We start from the raw sequence: 17,572 nt of genomic DNA, 5'->3' as shown, positions 1-17,572 counted from the left end.
GTTGTTGCAGAGACAGGTTACCAAGTTGCAGATGATGGTGAGAGGATGACAATATCTGCATTGGGGAGGATGGATTGAGATCCCTCTCCAAGGTTGACTGGGTGAGTCAACGGGTTAGCAGCTACACATGTGCATTGGCCGTGTTGATCGAATCGAGAGGAGTCAGAACCAAGGTGATTCGAGAGTGTGTAGCTGGTACTTCAGAAGGCCAATGGTGGTTTGCGGTAATAGCGGACCGGTGGTGGCATCAACGGAAAATCTTCAGGTGGCTGAGAAACAAGCCAAGGTGGAGATTATTGGGAATGTTGCCTTGTTTTTCACGGTAACAGTGGGAAGGCGAGAACGGAAAGTTGTCTTTATCTCCCATGTGCCGTGGGAAGGGAAAAAGGCAATATAGAAAGAATGTTTTTTTAGGTTTTATGGGGAAACCTAAGTATAAAAGATAGCGTCAATTCTTTTCTCTTGTGTGAGGCATAGAGAGTGAGAAAAAGAGAGGTGAAAGAAGAGGGTTTTCTCTTAGCGTTTTCTCGGGTATTCTCTTGTGGGTTTTCTCTCGGGTTTCTCTCGGTGTACAGTCTTGGATTTGAGAAGCAAGGAAAGGATTGCAGGTTTGTGGATTTGGGTTAAATCCATTGTAATCCTTGCATATTGTTTTTCTCATAGTGGAAGATCGTGTTTCTCGCCCGTGGAGTAGGCTTGGCAGAACCACGTAAAATCTTGGTGTTCATCTTATGGCTTGATTTGTTTATTTTACTTTTTCATTTAATTTGTGCACGATCGGATTGATTTGCCCGGCAGATTTTCTCAACAGTATTCTTAAAAATATACGCTCACCTACTAATGGATGCAATATACACTGGGCCCACATATTGTATGACACCCACGTGCATACATCTTATAACACACATTTCTTAGGAAATTCGTTGGGGCCACTTTGCTCGAAGATCAAAAGCATTTATTAGTTGAGCCTCAGCAAAAACAGGCTGTGCTCAGTATCAGCCTAGGAAGATGATTTTTTGGGCCAACGGAACAAATGAACATTTTTTATCTTCGTTCAAAATGAGGGCAAGTGATTTTTTTATTTTTCAAAATACACCAAGGGTTGGTGTTCAAAAAAATAGAAAAGAGAGAGCACTAGTTGTGAAAATATGATGAAGTGCGTTACCTGCTGTGGCTTCACAAACAACCGGTAGAGAGAAAGAGTTACCGCAAACAGCCGGTAAAGGGGGCGAATTTATGAGCCAAAACAAAAACACAGAAACCCTTTCCAACGCTAGTCTTCTCTCCAAAACTCTAGATCTCTCGTCTCCCTCTCTGTAATAAGCCCACGAGAAAGTCTCATCTCCTCTCCGCAATTCTAGCAGTACCAGGTATGTCTCTTTCCATCTAAATACCTTGCTTTCTCTTGATTTACATCTGCTCAAATTCTTGAAGGAGGTCGAAAAACCCTAACACAATCAGAATCACGTTTTTCTCTATTGTACAGATCGGATCTCCTTTTCTCTTTCCTTGTAGGTAATATAATGAATTTCTTCCCTTGATTTCTTTTCCCTAGTCTCGAATTTTTCTTTTAATCGATAATCGATTTTGAGGACCATTTGACGTCTATAAGCTCGGTTGATCCAGTCACTTGATTTGCTTATTCGATATGTGGTTTTAAAGGAGTGTGGTTTGAGGATCTCATAATGGCGGGTGCTGCTGGAGGTTTTGTCACGCGATCTTTCGAAACAATGCTCAAGGAGAGCTCTGGAAAGAAGTACACTGCGCTTCAGAATGCTATTCAGACCTATTTAGGTTAGTCTTTTGCCCACACTATTTTTAATTTTTTTCTTCTTTTGTTACATGTGCTCATTCATAAACTCCCATATCATTGGAGCATTGTCATCTATATCCATTTGTAGTGTACCTTGCTGACATGATGAATTTCAGAAATGAATAATTCGATTGCATTTGATCTGAATTTACAGTTGACATGATTATTTTTCATCCTGTTAACTCGTGTCATCGGATAAATGGACACTGAAAAAGGGAAGGATCACTGATCCATGGATAATTAGCAGAGTTACCCACCTTAAATTCATTGTTAGTGACACACGATGAGTGATCCAAACACCCACCTGTCAAAAATCTATCAAAGACCTTGGAAAATTTAACCTGCTATATTTTAATCTATTGATGGCTGTTCTATAGCATCCTCTCCTTATCAGTTGAACATATTTCAAACATTCAGTGGGAGCCAATTCCTGGGTGGGTAAGGTGGTGGGATTTGTTGTTGATGCTACTCCGAATAAGTCCAGTCTGAAATCTGAATCTCTGCTATATGTTTCATTCTTATTTAGTAAAATTCTTTTTTCCTCTCGATTCTTTTTCTCCTCATTTTACACATAAAAGTTGACAGGATTACTTGATTAGTACTATAGAATGCCTGGTTATGTTATGATGTTTTATTAACTGATTCCATTGCATATTTTGGGACTATGGGAAGCCAAATCACCTGATTCATGGACGTATCGCTGATATGAATGATACATATCGTTTCGGAGGGCACTCTGGCTGATACGTTGATAGATGCCTATACTTTGAAACTTGTTAATACCCAAGAAACAGTTTTTTTGAGCATTTTTTTTCTGGAGACCTCTATTTGGAGCTATGGACATCTATGATTCTTAAAAAAATATATAAACAACAAACTCTAACAAACTGATCATTGTTTCTAGAGTATATACAGCTTTGAAAATCAATCAATGAAACTATTCAAAACAATAACATTGCATGCCTTAAACAAAGTGCACCAGTGATCACCAGAACTGATTGCATCTCCACCCAAAAATCAAGAAAACAGAAAAGGTAAAACCCGAAAGTGGGAACCCATAGATCTATTTTTTTTTGTCTTCTTTGTCCTATGCCCCATCTTTTTCTCCTCTTCTACCGTAGTCAATGAATGAAATTTCTCTCCATTTGCCCTTCTCATTGATTAATGGTGGTCCTTAGGTCGATGGCAGGAGCTGAAGCAATCCATACATGTATGCATGCATTTATAATGTGATATGTGTGCATGCATACACACATGTGTACTGCTGCTGCTACTATCTTATGTAGATTTATGACGTGGATTGTGCATATAGCAAGCCATGACTTGCTGCTGCTACTATCTTATGTGGATATGCATCGTGGACTGTGCATATAGCAAGCCATGTTTTTCTGTTAAATGTGGTATAGAAATGCTATGCCTGCAGACATGTATTCAAGGCCTTGCAAAAGTTGCTTCGTTTTTATCATCAGATTCTTGTATAATTAAGATTTTTTTACTACAGTTTCACAAGGCTTTGAATTCATTTTTTTGGTGAATATTTTTTTCTCAACATTAGTTGTAGCTGTTGACTGAGGTGAGTTTGTTGTTGTTGCTGTCATTGTTATTGTTACTATTGTTTTGCCTATTTTGGTTGCAGATGGTACAAAGGCGATCAATCATCAATTGTCTCCGAAAGAGAAAAATGACAGTGCGTCTTTGGCCGGAGATGACAGGTAAACCTAGATGATTTAACTTAATAATGTGCTTGTTACTAAATGCTTAAAAGTTAGTGGTTCTGAAGGATTTCTTAATTCATGCTTTAGATATTGTGCTTTATAAGTTGCTGTTGTAATGGATCACAAGTTCACAACTCAGAAGAGCTTTCTCATGACGTCTTGCTTCCAGTTGTCAAGTTTGGATTTTGGGATAATTTGATTAGGCAAATGTTTAACACTTCTATAGAAATTTGCGGATGATTCAGAAAAACTGGGTTCTTTTCTCTGTAATGGACACATATTTTATAAAATCATATATTTTTCAACAAAATAACAGACTATATATATTAGTGGTTAGGTGCCTATGATCGGGTTGTATGAATTATTTCTTTATTTTGCACCATGTTTGCTTCTTGAATATTTGAATTGATCACTATTTCTTCAAAAAATCAAATTGTGCTTGTTAAACTCACCTGTTTTTTCAAAAAAAAAAAGAAAAGAAAAGAAAAAGAACTCACCGGTTTTTTGAAAATACATTAACTTTCCTATAATTTTCAAATTTTCATGCAAAATCTCTAATAGGTTACAAATTTCCGAATAAATGTCATATTTGATAACTATCCTCCCAGCTACAGTCTATGGAATTTGCTTTCATTCTCATGTATGAGGTTGCAAGACTGCCACTATTCAGACATGCAATTTATTTGTTTGTGGGTTATATCATTGCTCATTATTTCATTGTTCATAATCTATTGTTTATATATATATAATGGTTGAATCTTGTTATTGAAATTCCTTTGCTACTCATTTGGATTTATAATGATTTTCCTGAATTTGTTTTGTTTCCTGTTCTAATTAAAAAAGCATCAGTACTGATGTGGCCGAAACAGTACAAGATGGAATCAGTACAGATGGTACACACTCAGCTTCAGCAGACCATATCAACGGATCAGTCCGCTTGAGTGGGACTATTACAACAACCTTAGCAAGTGCCGGGCGTATCTTAGAAGGGGCTGAATCGGAGGTTGTTTTACAGCCACTCCGACTTGCATTTGAGACAAAGAATTTAAAACTTGTAGAGCCAGCTCTTGACTGTCTCCATGTATGTGTTCTTTTCCATTTGATATGGTTTTGGTTATTACTTCCTTTTTTCTCCACATCCTTATTTATTGTGTTATTGGATTTTTTTTTATATGACCCCTTTAAGTGATTCATACATAATGCACAAGATGCTTACTGTATTTTGTTTATTACGCTTGCAAGTCTCTGGGTTATTTCCTCTTTAAACAATCATAAGATCCTTGAACTTCTAATGCATATATTAATCAGTCCGGGGAGAGCTTATTCTGATATGGATGCTGTAAACACAGAAACTCATTGCCTATGATCATTTAGAAGGCGATCCTGGTCTAGATGGTGGTAAAAGTTCACCACTATTTACTGACATTCTCAACATGGTCTGTGGTTGCATTGATAATTCTTCATCTGACAGGTAAGTCTATTTTTTGTTGCTTGTCGTTTCTACATATCTAGCTTGTAAATGTCCCTAACTTCAAGTAAATGCATCTGGAATTTGCAGTACTGTTCTGCAAGTTTTGAAGGTGCTTCTTACTGCTGTAGCATCAACAAAGTTCAGAGGTACGTTGGAACCGATGTGTATACATAATAGCTCTAGTCAAATTAAAGTATGAAGTAGAGAAGAAAAAAGATAGAGTAAAAGGTTGAAGGAGGCAAAACTGGAGTCAGATCTCGGTTCTAGCACATAATTCGGGCAATCCAAAAGCACCTAAGGGCATCGAGAAGATCTGTGTCCAAACTGTAAATTTCTATAAGGAGAGCATGTTCCTTCTTCATGTTGGAGTCCTGAATCTCAATGGGGCTAGAAAAAGCCATATTGATTCCCCCCTCAAAATCCATTGGCAGCTGGACCTGGATTTCTTAAACTGGACCTGTCAAAGTTCAGCTTAAGGAATCCATGACCATGAGAGGGTTGGGACCACCTAGGGACCGACTTATCTACCATAATTATGCTAAGCTGAATCTCATCACAAAATCTCTGAATTGTGGGCATAGAGTAATCATGAAACTCAGGAAGAACCTTCCCCACTAGGCAATAGTGTGAAGAACCTGTTGGTGGATCGCATTCACCTTTTACGGAACACCCTAAAAACTCTATTATTCCTTTGCTTCCAAAGGACCCAAAAACTGCAGCAATCACCAGTCCCCAAAGAATACACCCCCTCGTCAGCCAGGTGCAAAAGACCACTGAACAAAAAGTTCCTCAAGATGACATGGAAAACTCCAAGAAATCCCATAAAGGTTCAGCAGAAAATAGCACAATTGAAACGACAATGAATGATGATATGATCCACCGACTCCTCTTATGCCACCCATAAAAGCGCAATGATTAACAATTATGCAGTGCCAACTACAAAGATGGTCCAACATCAGGACCTTGTCTAGGCCTTTGGTCAACTTTGACATCAACCGGGCCATGGGCAACAACATCCCTCCACCACACCTAGCTTCTTTTTCATCTATGAACTCTTCCTTCTAGGCAAGCTACAAATAGAAGGGGATCTGACCCCATGACTCCAATCTCAAGTCCAACAAAATGGGGAACTGATCTAAGATAGGTTTTGGCAGGGCAAAATGAAAAAGAATTAAGGATAACGGAGATCCATTGACGGCAAAAGAGAATGCGGTCCAAGCTACTTTTGCTCTGATTTATTGCCCACATGTAACGAGCCCCAGACAAAGGCAAATCCACCAAATCGTTCCTGCTGATGAAATCTGAGAAGGCATGCGTACTCAGAAATATTCTTTCATATCCAGCCCCATCTACGATGATTCTAGTGAGTTTTAAATCCCCTCCAAAACACCACGAGTGTCTCCAACGACCTCAAACTCGATCAAGATCGCCCAACAATCATTGCGACCAGCCCTAGAATTTGGTCGATACTCTCCCGAGGACAACCACGAAGAACCATGAACGATTTTTTTAAGCACTGCCGGCACCGATATGACTCCAATGTGCTCTTCAACCAGTGAGGGCTGCGAACCATCCCAAGCAACCGAGATTCTTCGCGCTGCCCCGATTGAGTCTAAAGAAGAAAAACCAAAGCAATCTTGGATATTCCTTTCAATTTAGTTTCTTGAAGACTAAAAGTTTGGGCCTTATTAGCACTAAGCACGTCCTTCAAATGGGTAATATTATGTTGGGAGCCCAAACCCCGAACATTCAAGCGTGGGATCTTCATGGGGCAACTGTAGTTGGAGATTGCTACTCGCGGTCTTATTCCCTCCACATTTGGCTGCACTTCCCTCTGACCCTCTACTAGATGCTGCATCATAATTGACAGACGATTGTAGCCCCACTAACTCCCGAATCTTCCTCCTCAAATTGTCATTTCTCGTTTGTTCAGTAGGGCCTCTCTTTTTGCATGGTAGAATATTTCATTAAAACAAGCAAAGACCGAGATGGTCGATGCAAGCATAAGATGTTCTATAGAGAATACAAGAAAAGAACCCACACAAGGGGTAGGAGAAAAAGCAAGGAGGGAGGAAATCAAATAATTCAAAGCCCTCCTTAGAGATGCCGACTCTAGCAAGCCTATCTGGATCACTATTAGCCGACCTTCTGACATGATGGAAAGATATGATCGCTCCGCCCATCCTATCTTGTATGTCGTAAAAAAAAGAAGCAAATCTCCGAGGATACATATGGGAACCACTAAGCCATTTTATCACATTTATAGAATCCCCTTCCACCACCGCATTATCCATGTCTTCAATCTCAAGAAACATTATTACTTGGTAAGCAACTCTCACTTCTGCTTCACTAGAATCGGCTACCCCTATTGGTCCCGCAAATGCCCACCTCACTAATCCATTCTCATCTCTGAGGACTCCTCCTATGCCAGACGGTCCTGGGTTTCCCAGGTAAGAACCATCAATATGAAGCTTCAGCATGCCTAGGGCAGGAGGATCCCACTCCTTGAACAATCTTGGGACCTAGAGCTGAGCTATAGCAGACCTCCCTCCAGCCATTCCATAAATCAAAGTTGGACACGAACCTAAAGCACGAAAATATCTTAAGCCAGGAGATTGTTAGAGTTAACACTTTGTTGAGGAGGAAAGAAGGCCTTTTGGCATGTCCTTTGCATATGCGCGCATTTCTCTCTTTCCACAATGCCCATAATGTTGCTAAAAGAGATACAGTCCACAGAATCTTTCCTTTTTTCCTCCATGGGACCATTGCCCAACAATCCAAAAGATCGATGAGTTTGGCGGGTGTTGAAGTATAAAAGATTAAGGCTTAAGCTTTTGGAGTAATTGGTCGTTTCACATGATATTAGAGCAAATTGCTTGGGTTCAAAACTCATGGATATTAAAAATCCACATGCGATGGCCAACCCAAAAAGTGAGGCCACATGTGCCACATGTAGGCCAACCCTAAAAAGAGGGGCCACACGCGAGGGGGAGTGTTAAAGTGTAAAAGATTAAATAATGCCACACTTGCGTGTCTTTCTGAAAATGTTATTGCTTCTCGTTGTAATCTGCCTGGCAGTGATAGCCATAGCTGTGAATTTTGTGTTCTTAGTGGTTCTGGTTCACTTAAATGGATATGACAAAGTGGGACTTTTGCAACTAAACTGAAGTATCATGTGGACATAATATGGAAACGGTAATGACATCGAGGCATTGTAGTATCACATAAATCCACCTAACTCTTATCCAGTTGCCATTGCCATGGCCATGGCCATCATTCTCGTTGTCATGGCCATCATTGTTGTAGTTGTTGCTTTGTACTGGTCAGTTTTCTCGCTGGTGTTGATCTTTTTCCTCACCACCAGCTTGCAATATGTGAAAACAATAATAGATACACAACCTGTGTCTGTAAATGCTCATTCTTTTCCATAATGCAATTAGATCAAGTTTTTTCTGCTTGTTTACTTCTCGGTATGCATAGAAAGACAGTTTTGATTTATAAGTAGGTGAGGGTTAACATTTTATTGTTATACTTTGTATTGTTTTTGTTATTTTTTGAGCTACAGAACTTTAGTGACACTAGTTTCAAATGCAGTACATGGTGAACCTTTATTGGGAGTGATCAGAATATGTTACAATATTGCTCTTAACAGGTATCTGATTCTTCTCTTTCAAAGTTTGTTAGATTCAGGCCATTCAAAAAAAAAGTTTGTTAGATTCAAACTTGGAAGTGATGCTTCTTATATTGAATTTTCATGTTATAGCAAGAGCCCAGTCAATCAGGCAACATCAAAGGCCATGTTGACCCAAATGATCAGCATCATATTTAGGCGAATGGAATCAGATCAGGTACGGCATCCCAAATGTTCTGTTTTTGGGTTTCTGTTCTTTTTATTGAATGGATATGGCAGATTATAAAAACATATTAAGGCAATTCCATGGTCTTCCCCAGAACCACAGCAATGACTCACAGGGTATTGAGAGTTCCCTTCCATCATCTGGTAGTCCTGTACATATGGATGCCACTTCTGGAGAATGCTCAAACAAAGGAGATGGTGAAATTTCTTTGGATGACAATGAGGAGAAGGAAACTACTCTAGGAGATGCATTGTCCATGAGCCATGTGAAAGATACATCACTTGCATCTGTTGAGGAACTCCAAAATTTGGCTGGCGGTGCTGACATCAAGGTGCTTTTTTTTTTGAGATATATTTACAGATGGGCTATTGCCCCTTTTTGCTGTGGTTGTCCACAATCTGGTAAGTTTCCTGGTATGGGATCTTATAGTCATTAAGCTACTTCTACAACAATATTATGGTGTTTTATTCAGGGTTTAGAAGCTGTTCTTGACAAGGCCGTGCATCTTGAGGATGGAAAAAAGATATCACGGTATGTAAAAGGTGCTAAGGTTGAGGGATTTTATACTACATTACTTCCATAACTCTGTAAGAGGGCGAGCCTTGGTGCAACGGTGAGGTTGCTCCATTGTGACCTGGTGGTCACGGTTTCGAGTCACGGAAACAGCCTCTCTGCAAAGCAGGGGTAAGGCTGCGTACATCTAGCCCTCCCCAGACCCCGCAATGGCGGGAGCCTTGTGCACTGGGCCGCCTTTTTACTTCTATAACTCTGCAGTGCCTGAATGATCAGTCTTTGTGTCTGGATATTTGGTTGTAACACTCAATATTTTTCAGAGGGATCGATCTTGAGAGCATGAGTATAGGGCAACGTGATGCTTTGTTGCTATTCCGCACTCTTTGCAAGGTCGGTTTTCTACATCACATATTTTACTCCTCACTGTACATCTTTCGATCTCCAGTAATCCGTCCCATGCTTCATATGTTCAGATGGGCATGAAGGAAGAGAATGATGAGGTCACTACCAAGACAAGACTTTTGTCTCTCGAGCTTCTGCAGGTTAATTCCAGCACTTATTCTGCAGTTTTTGTGCCTATGTGCAAATTTGCTTGGATATGTCAAATATTCTAAAAATGCCTACAAAAGTGGAAGATAGTGGGAGGGTAATGACTGATGTGCCAAAGGGGCCCAAATTAACAATAATTTGCAAGCTTATTTGCCACACATATGGTCTACACAGTATTCAAGGGCTGGTTGCTTTTTTTTATTATTATCATATTCCTGTATTCATTTGTAACATGCCATACTTGGTAAGTATTTTCTGACATTTTCATTTGCAGGGTTTGTTAGAAGGTGTGAGTCACTCCTTCACCAAAAACTTCCATTTTATTGATTCAGTTAAGGCATATCTTTCTTATGCTTTGTTGCGGGCATCGGTTTCCTCATCCCCAGCAGTTTTTAAGGTTAATGGTTTGTTTCTATTATCCTTTTTGTTCTAGATCCCCCATGACAATGCTTATTATTCTGGAAATGGAGGTGTTAATCATGCTCGCTTAGTTTGATTGGTTTGCTAGCATGTTCAGTCCTCATAAATGCCATCAATAATTTTTTTGTTACTTTGACAGTATGCGACTGGAATCTTCACTGTGCTTTTATTGCGATTTAGGGAGAGTCTTAAGGTTGTTATATTATGTTCCTTTAATTTTGCTTCAAAATAATTTAGAATTATGAATCTTCCTCTATGTTGCCTTTTAACACTACTTTAGAAACCATTTGCAGGGTGAAATTGGTGTCTTCTTTCCTATAATCATTTTACGATCTTTGGATAGCTCTGACAGTCCCCTTAGCCAAAGAACAAGTGTTTTACGGTAAATTATTTTATTCTTATCTCACTAGATTTTTGTCTATATGTGAATTCTGTACTTAATTGGAGTCCTCATTCTCACATTTCATAAGACTTATATCATATGGCAAATTGGCAAGTAGCCTATAAACATCTACTATTCATCTACCCTTGTTTTTTTTTCTGATTATTATGGTTTGTAGGATGCTTGAGCAAGTGTGCAAGGACTCTCAAATGCTTGTGGACATGTTTGTTAATTATGATTGTGATCTGGAGGCACCAAACCTGTTTGAACGCATGGTGAGGCTGAACATATTACTGCAATGCAACTCATGAATTGTACATTGGCATTTCTATTTTGAGTCTCCTTTATAACTCCAACACTTGTACTTTGGTCTACCGGTAAAACAAAGGTTCATGCTCTGTCAAGGATAGCACAAGGGACTCTAAATGCAGATCCCAACTCTATAACTCTATCTCAGACAACATCAATTAAGGGTTCATCCCTTCAGGTAATTCATTTAGGCATTCTAGACATAAATTAGCTATTAATCACCTTCCACTTTATTTAGTATTCATCAATTTCCTATTTTCTGCTCTCAGTATATTTTCTAATTCCATTACTTCTTTCTGTAATTTCCAGCCCTAGACATAAATTAGCCATTAATCACCTTCCACTTTATTTAGTATTTATTATGTTCCTATTTTCTATGCTTTAGTATATTTTCTAATACCATTACTACTTCATGTAATTTCCAGTGCCTTGTGAGTGTGCTTAAATCACTGGTTGATTGGGAAAAGTCACGGAGGGAATCTGAAAAGACAAGTAGCAGCATTCAATCTCTGGAAGAGGATGTCTTGGCAAGGGAATCCGTTGCTTTTGACGAGTTAAAAAATAGGGAGGAGGTACCGAGTCAGTTTGAGAAAGCTAAGGCTCATAAATCAACAATGGAAGCTGCAATCTTAGAGGTAAATGAGAAGGTTTCATAATTCTTCTATGTCAAAAACTGTTAAAGCAGCCATGCAACTGAGTCAGAAGATTTTCATTTGTTATCATGTTATCAGTGTAATGTTATTACTCATCTTTTCTTTTCTTATTATATTTCTCGGAAGGGTTGACCGACTTATGAGTTCCCTTCCTTTGTACAGTTCAACAGGAAACCCGGAAAAGGAATAGACCTGTTAGTATCAAATATGTTGGTTGAAAAAACACCGGCATCAGTGGCCCAGTTCCTGAGGAATACTCCTAGTTTGGATAAGGTGGAGTTTCCTATTGTGAGTGTTAGTTTCTACTTCGAGAATACATTTTGTTACCTTTTACTATTTTGCAGGCCATGATTGGTGATTACTTGGGTCAACATGAGGAGTTTCCCCTTGCTGTCATGCATGCCTACGTCGATTCCATGAAGTTTTCAGGATTGAAGTTTGATGCTGCGATTCGTGAATTTCTTAGAGGATTTCGGCTTCCAGGAGAAGCACAAAAGATCGATCGAATTATGGAAAAGTTTGCCGAGCGGTACAGTGTAGTTTAGATATGATAAGGGTATTATTATTCAATTATTAACACTTAAAGTGTTATGGTTTTGATCACTGTACCTGTAATTTTATTATTTGTCTACAATTCAGAGTTTGTATTTTCTGTTACCATGTGGTAATTGAGTCTCGAATTCGGTGAATTCTCGCAGTTATTGTGCCGAAAATCCAGACCTTTTCAAGAATGCAGATACTGCATATGTCCTTGCATATTCAGTTATCATGTTGAATACTGATGCACATAATCCGATGGTTTGGCCTAAGATGTCTAAATCAGATTTTGTACGCATGAACTCCACGAGCGATGCAGAAGAATGTGCCCCAAAGGAACTCCTGGAGGATATTTATGATTCTATTGTGAAGGAGGAGATAAAGATGAAGAGTGATATTGGTGATGCAGGTAAAAACAAAACAGAAGAAACAGGCCGTCTTGTCAGTATTCTCAATTTGGCCCTCCCAAGAAGGAAGTCTGTGACTGACACTAAGACAGAGAGTGAAGCTATAGTCAAGCAGACACAAGCTTTTTTCAAGAGCCAAGGGGGCAAAAGGGGTGTTTTTTATACGGCGCAGCAGATTGAACTCGTAAGGCCTATGCTTGAAGCTGTAGGATGGCCATTGCTTGCTGCATTTTCTGTTACCATGGAGGAAGGCGAGAATAAGCCCAGAGTTCTCCTTTGTATGGAGGGTTTTAGATCTTGTATACATATTACCCGTGTTCTGGGAATGGATACCATGCGTTATGCCTTTTTGACATCTCTAGTGCGGTAAATCTTTCATTACTTTACCACATTATTTTATGGGATTTGCTCGGGACCATTGCAGAAAGCATTTTGTGGACTGGCTGTTGTATGAGAGCAGCCACATAGGGTCACTTTTCAACAGATCTTGTCTTATTCATTTAATTCATCTAAGGTGTCTGCTCTCTCATCCAACAGCCGGTCCACAAAATGTTTTCTGCAATGGTCCCTAGCCAATCCCTTATTTTATATTGCAGACAGTTCTACCTTCTTTGATTTGGTGGCCAATTGTAACTAGTATTTAATGCTTCGCAAGAAGTTGGATGAAACATATGATTCTCCATAGCCATCATGTTCTTCAAACATACATGCAGATTTACTTTTTTGCATGCTCCAAAGGAAATGCGTAGCAAAAATGTGGAGGCATTACGAACTCTGCTAGCTCTATGTGATCTGGAGAAAGACTGCCTGCAGGACACTTGGAATGCTGTCTTGGAATGTGTTTCCAGGCTAGAGTACATCACATCAACCCCAGCTATAGCCGCAACCGTGATGCATGGATCTAATCAAATTTCTAGGGATTCTGTTCTGCAATCTCTCAGGGAGTTGGCTGGGAAACCTGCTGAGCAAGTATTTGTAAACAGCGTGAAATTGCGTAGTGATTCAGTTGTGGAGTTCTTCACTGCTCTCTGTGGTGTATCGGCTGAAGAACTGAAGCAGACACCTGCTCGTGTCTTCAGCTTGCAGAAACTTGTTGAGATCAGCTACTACAATATGGCTCGAATACGCATGGTAACTCCTTTCCCAGGCTAAGCCCTACAATTTTTTTTTTTTTTTTAAATGTTGATTTGTTATGTTTTTTTTTTGTTAAGTGTGCACATATTTCATAATAGGAATTACTACACAAACATTTATAATCTATATGTCTTAATATAAGATCGGACCCCTGGTCTCTACTGTAACTCTTACACATACATATATAAATTATTATTTTCACATTTCAAAAAAAAATTATAATCTATATGTATAGTTTTATAAGCATGTTATAGCAAGGTATCGATCGACATAAAAAGGTATTACTTTCTAATCTCCAGTAGAAGAATTTTATTGTTTTTGCTGGATAGTAAATTAGTAACTCCTTGCTATATTCAGAAGCAAGATGACTTTCTTACAAATTGATGTCTCATCCTTATCGTATTGTTTTATTTGATCTTCTACATTTGTATGGTTACACTTTCCAGGTCTGGGCCAGAATATGGTCTGTGTTGGCCAACCATTTTATTTCTGCTGGGAGCCACCATGATGAAAAAATTGCAATGTATGCCATTGATTCACTAAGGCAGCTTGGTATAAAGTATCTGGAGCGCGCTGAGCTCACCAACTTCACTTTCCAGAATGATATTTTGAAACCATTTGTTGTTCTTATGCGGAATAGTCGAAGTGAGTCCATACGTGGCCTAATTGTTGACTGCATTGTCCAGGTATGTCTTGGTCAACTGACTTTCATCAGCCCGGCTTTATTTAAGCAGTCCCATTAACACTGCTTGGCCTGTTAAACTCTCTAGTTAACCAAGGAAATAAGAGCTTAGTTGATGCTGGTATATTTTCAGATGATAAAATCAAAGGTCGCAAGCATAAAATCAGGCTGGAGAAGTGTGTTCATGATCTTCACAGCGGCTGCTGACGATGAATTGGAATCAATTGTTGAAAGCGCATTTGAAAATGTAGAACAGGGTAGGAATTTACTTTTTCTTTCTCCTATTTATTCGTGTTAATGATGTATAAACTCATTTTCCAACCCATCTTCTCTACTATCTGTTGTGTTTACAAAAGTTGCTGGAGCTAACAGAAGATGTATTGCAGTTATCTTGGAACACTTTGACCAGGTTGTTGGGGACTGCTTTATGGACTGTGTCAACTGTCTTATTGGCTTCTCCAATAATAAAAGCTCTCCTCGTATAAGTTTGAAGGCTATCGCTCTCTTGCGCATTTGTGAAGACCGCCTTGCAGAGGTTTGTCATACTACCTTTTCTTATGATCCAGTCCCAGTTCTCCGCATCATTCATGCGAGGAGATCATGGAAGCCAATTTCAGTTTAGTGTTTGTTCATCTCTATGCGGTCCTATGTGAATTTATTCTCTGTGATCAGGGTTGAATCACGGATTCATACGTTGACATGGATACAAGGTGTCTGACACGACAACCCTTAAATATCTAGAAACGGGGAGACACCTGTATGTGTACTTATAAAATTACTGATTACTAATAATAATTTGTAACAACGTATATATGATATTCATTTAATAAACTAATAAATCTTATAATTAAGCACTATAAGTCTTAAAGAAACAACAGATAATCAAATGAGAGTGCATTCATCAATCTAGCGCAGTTATTTTCGGTCTCCAATATGCATCGAGAAAGAGACACCAGTATGATACAATCAATTTAATATTGGTAGAATGTTTGTTTAGTGTTTTAGGTTTATAGGGGGGGGATGGTAGCAAAGAGTTAACAATAAAATAAGAGTTAATAGTAAAAGAGGAGGTAATCATAATGTTTGATAATAAATAGTATTACACTTGACATTGTGCAATAACATCTTGATGTACCCACATTAAGTCAAAGACATTTACATTTGTTGACACGCATACCTATCGAAATTTCGAAGTGCCGGCGACTAAAGCATAGGATATAAACCTTTTAATGAAATAAGTTGCCCCTATCTTGAAAAACCCCATGCTCTTTTTATGTTAAGTTTTTGTATACACAGTTTTTGTGTAGACATAGAAGAGCATATCTAAAAAAACTAACCTATCTCCCCGGTTCAAATTATTGGTATCATCTGGAATTGCAGCTAGTGGCCAAAACGGTATGTGTCCGTGTATCAGCTAATGGCATTGCAATTTTAATGTAATTTAAAATATTTCTAGTGTGCCTACGAGATTGTGAGGACTGTATTATCTACTTTGCCTAGTTTTCTATCAAAGTGCTGGAGTTAGAAGCGTAGAATTAGTGAATAACTAAAGGCAGTGACAATATAGATGAGGAAGAAATGTATTTTTTATTGAGAAAATTGCAAATGCATGGAAGCAAGACAGAGCAAAAGGAAGAAAAGAAAAGAAATACAAATTAGCACAACCATGTATATTGAGATTTTGGTCAAAAAATGTAACAAGACCAACAATTCAAACGTAAAAGAAGGCACTTCCTGGGTTAAAAGAGAAACTCTAATCACCCTGTAAATTTCAAGCCTACGAAATCTAACCAAAGAAAAGCTAGGATGATTCCTAAAACTAAGATTGTGATGGGGGCTGATTCCAAAAACACAGACTCGTCTGAAGACAAAACCCCACCCAAATATTCAAATTACAACATAAATCATTTAACTAGAAAACAGAGAGAGAGAGAGAGAGAGAGAGAGAGAGAGAGAGAGAGGCCTAAAAGAAGAGGAGGAGGAGGAGAAGAAGAAGACAAGAGACAAACACATACCAAAATAGCAGAGAAAGGAGATCGACCAAACCCCTCCTTCCTTCCTTTGTTCCAACCCCTAGAGATTTCCCCTAAAATGAAGAGAGAGAGAGAGAGAGAGAGAGAGAGAGAGTCTTTTTTGTAAAATTGAGAAATCCTCCTCGTTTTTTCTCCTCTATAAACCCTAGCCGAAATTGCTCCTCCTGTTTCTTCCCCAAAACGAGAGAGATGTCGAATGTACCCCAAAACAAGAGAGAGAGAGAGAGAGAGAGAGAGAGAAATATCGAGAGAAAAGTCTCTAGTTTTCCCCGTTGTTCGAAACCCTTGCAAATCTCTAGTTTTCCCCTTCGTTTGAAACCCTAAAACAAAAAGAAGAGAGATATAGTTGATTTTACAAAATCGAAGAGAGAGAGAGAGAGAGAGAGAGAGAGAGAGAGAGAGAGAGAGAGAGAGAGTCAACTTAGCGCTCTATATTTGAAATGGTTCATATCATTAAGGGATATCTTAGAACAGATCACATTAGCACTTAAGTGAAGCGGGACAGAGCTGATAGGCTATTTGGTTGACCGACTAGAAACATTTTCCCCTATATATATATATATATATGTAGAGAGATGTATATTTAAAAAAAAAGAAGAGAAAACACAAAAATGTTACAAAGAATGGACATTTACACCCATAGATATGTCGATTAAGTTCAAAGATATTTTGATCTAGCTCAATGGAAGTTGCATACTAAATGTTAGTGCAAAATAGGGATGAAATATAAAAAATAAAACATTCTATATAAAACAAGAAAAAAATCAAGTAGGTGCATAAATTCATGAATCTAGTCTCAAAAACATGTAGAACCATCAAACAATGAAGAAAAACACAAAAGGTACATTAAAATATTAAAAATAGCAAAAATAAATAGTAATAAAAATAGGAATAGAAGAAATATTCATAACTTGTCAACAAGTCATAGAATTGCACCATATCACACCAAATGCATACATATTCAATGAATCATGCTTGTTTTTGATCATTTAAAACTAATCCCGAATGAAAAAGAGAAAATTAAGCCTTTATGTCAAAAGGAGGAATGCCCCTCATCGTTCCTGTTGAATGTAATATACCCTTAGAGGGGTATACTT

The 17,572-nt window shown here is 38.5% G+C and overlaps 1 protein-coding gene across 3 annotated transcripts in view; it reads left to right on the top strand.

The window, feature by feature from the left end:
* The first annotated feature begins 1,241 nt into the window (after window positions 1–1,241).
* The window catches only part of ATMIN7 (HOPM interactor 7), a 63,021-nt gene continuing 46,690 nt past the window's right edge, over window positions 1,242–17,572 (top strand). The window contains exons 1-26 of one of the 3 annotated variants that reach the window (XM_077358361.1): window positions 1,242–1,370; window positions 1,487–1,515; window positions 1,663–1,794; window positions 3,450–3,525; window positions 4,378–4,609; window positions 4,878–4,999; window positions 5,087–5,145; window positions 8,594–8,651; window positions 8,763–8,847; window positions 8,951–9,187; window positions 9,329–9,387; window positions 9,690–9,759; window positions 9,843–9,911; window positions 10,193–10,315; window positions 10,478–10,531; window positions 10,632–10,720; window positions 10,899–10,995; window positions 11,109–11,207; window positions 11,455–11,664; window positions 11,845–11,955; window positions 12,027–12,211; window positions 12,381–12,992; window positions 13,340–13,757; window positions 14,207–14,446; window positions 14,576–14,699; window positions 14,829–14,977. In XM_077358361.1, the coding sequence (XP_077214476.1) occupies window positions 1,686–1,794; window positions 3,450–3,525; window positions 4,378–4,609; window positions 4,878–4,999; window positions 5,087–5,145; window positions 8,594–8,651; window positions 8,763–8,847; window positions 8,951–9,187; window positions 9,329–9,387; window positions 9,690–9,759; window positions 9,843–9,911; window positions 10,193–10,315; window positions 10,478–10,531; window positions 10,632–10,720; window positions 10,899–10,995; window positions 11,109–11,207; window positions 11,455–11,664; window positions 11,845–11,955; window positions 12,027–12,211; window positions 12,381–12,992; window positions 13,340–13,757; window positions 14,207–14,446; window positions 14,576–14,699; window positions 14,829–14,977 (3,687 nt within the window). In that variant the 5' untranslated portion in view covers window positions 1,242–1,370; window positions 1,487–1,515; window positions 1,663–1,685. Of the gene's footprint in view, window positions 1,371–1,486; window positions 1,516–1,662; window positions 1,795–3,449; window positions 3,526–4,371; window positions 4,610–4,877; window positions 5,000–5,086; window positions 5,146–8,593; window positions 8,652–8,762; window positions 8,848–8,950; window positions 9,188–9,328; window positions 9,388–9,689; window positions 9,760–9,842; window positions 9,912–10,192; window positions 10,316–10,477; window positions 10,532–10,631; window positions 10,721–10,898; window positions 10,996–11,108; window positions 11,208–11,454; window positions 11,665–11,844; window positions 11,956–12,026; window positions 12,212–12,380; window positions 12,993–13,339; window positions 13,758–14,206; window positions 14,447–14,575; window positions 14,700–14,828; window positions 14,978–17,572 lie in introns of all 3 variants that reach the window. The other 2 variants (XM_077358359.1, XM_077358360.1) reach the window with 2 other exon arrangements.

This window comes from Tasmannia lanceolata, unplaced genomic scaffold, assembly GCF_043159265.1.
Source record: "Tasmannia lanceolata isolate RefF3 unplaced genomic scaffold, GAP_Taslan_0.1 ptg000018l, whole genome shotgun sequence".
Classification (NCBI taxonomy): domain Eukaryota; kingdom Viridiplantae; phylum Streptophyta; class Magnoliopsida; order Canellales; family Winteraceae; genus Tasmannia; species Tasmannia lanceolata.
The sequence above is the reverse complement of the archived record's forward strand: the minus strand, read 5'-3'. Positions and strand labels throughout refer to the sequence as shown.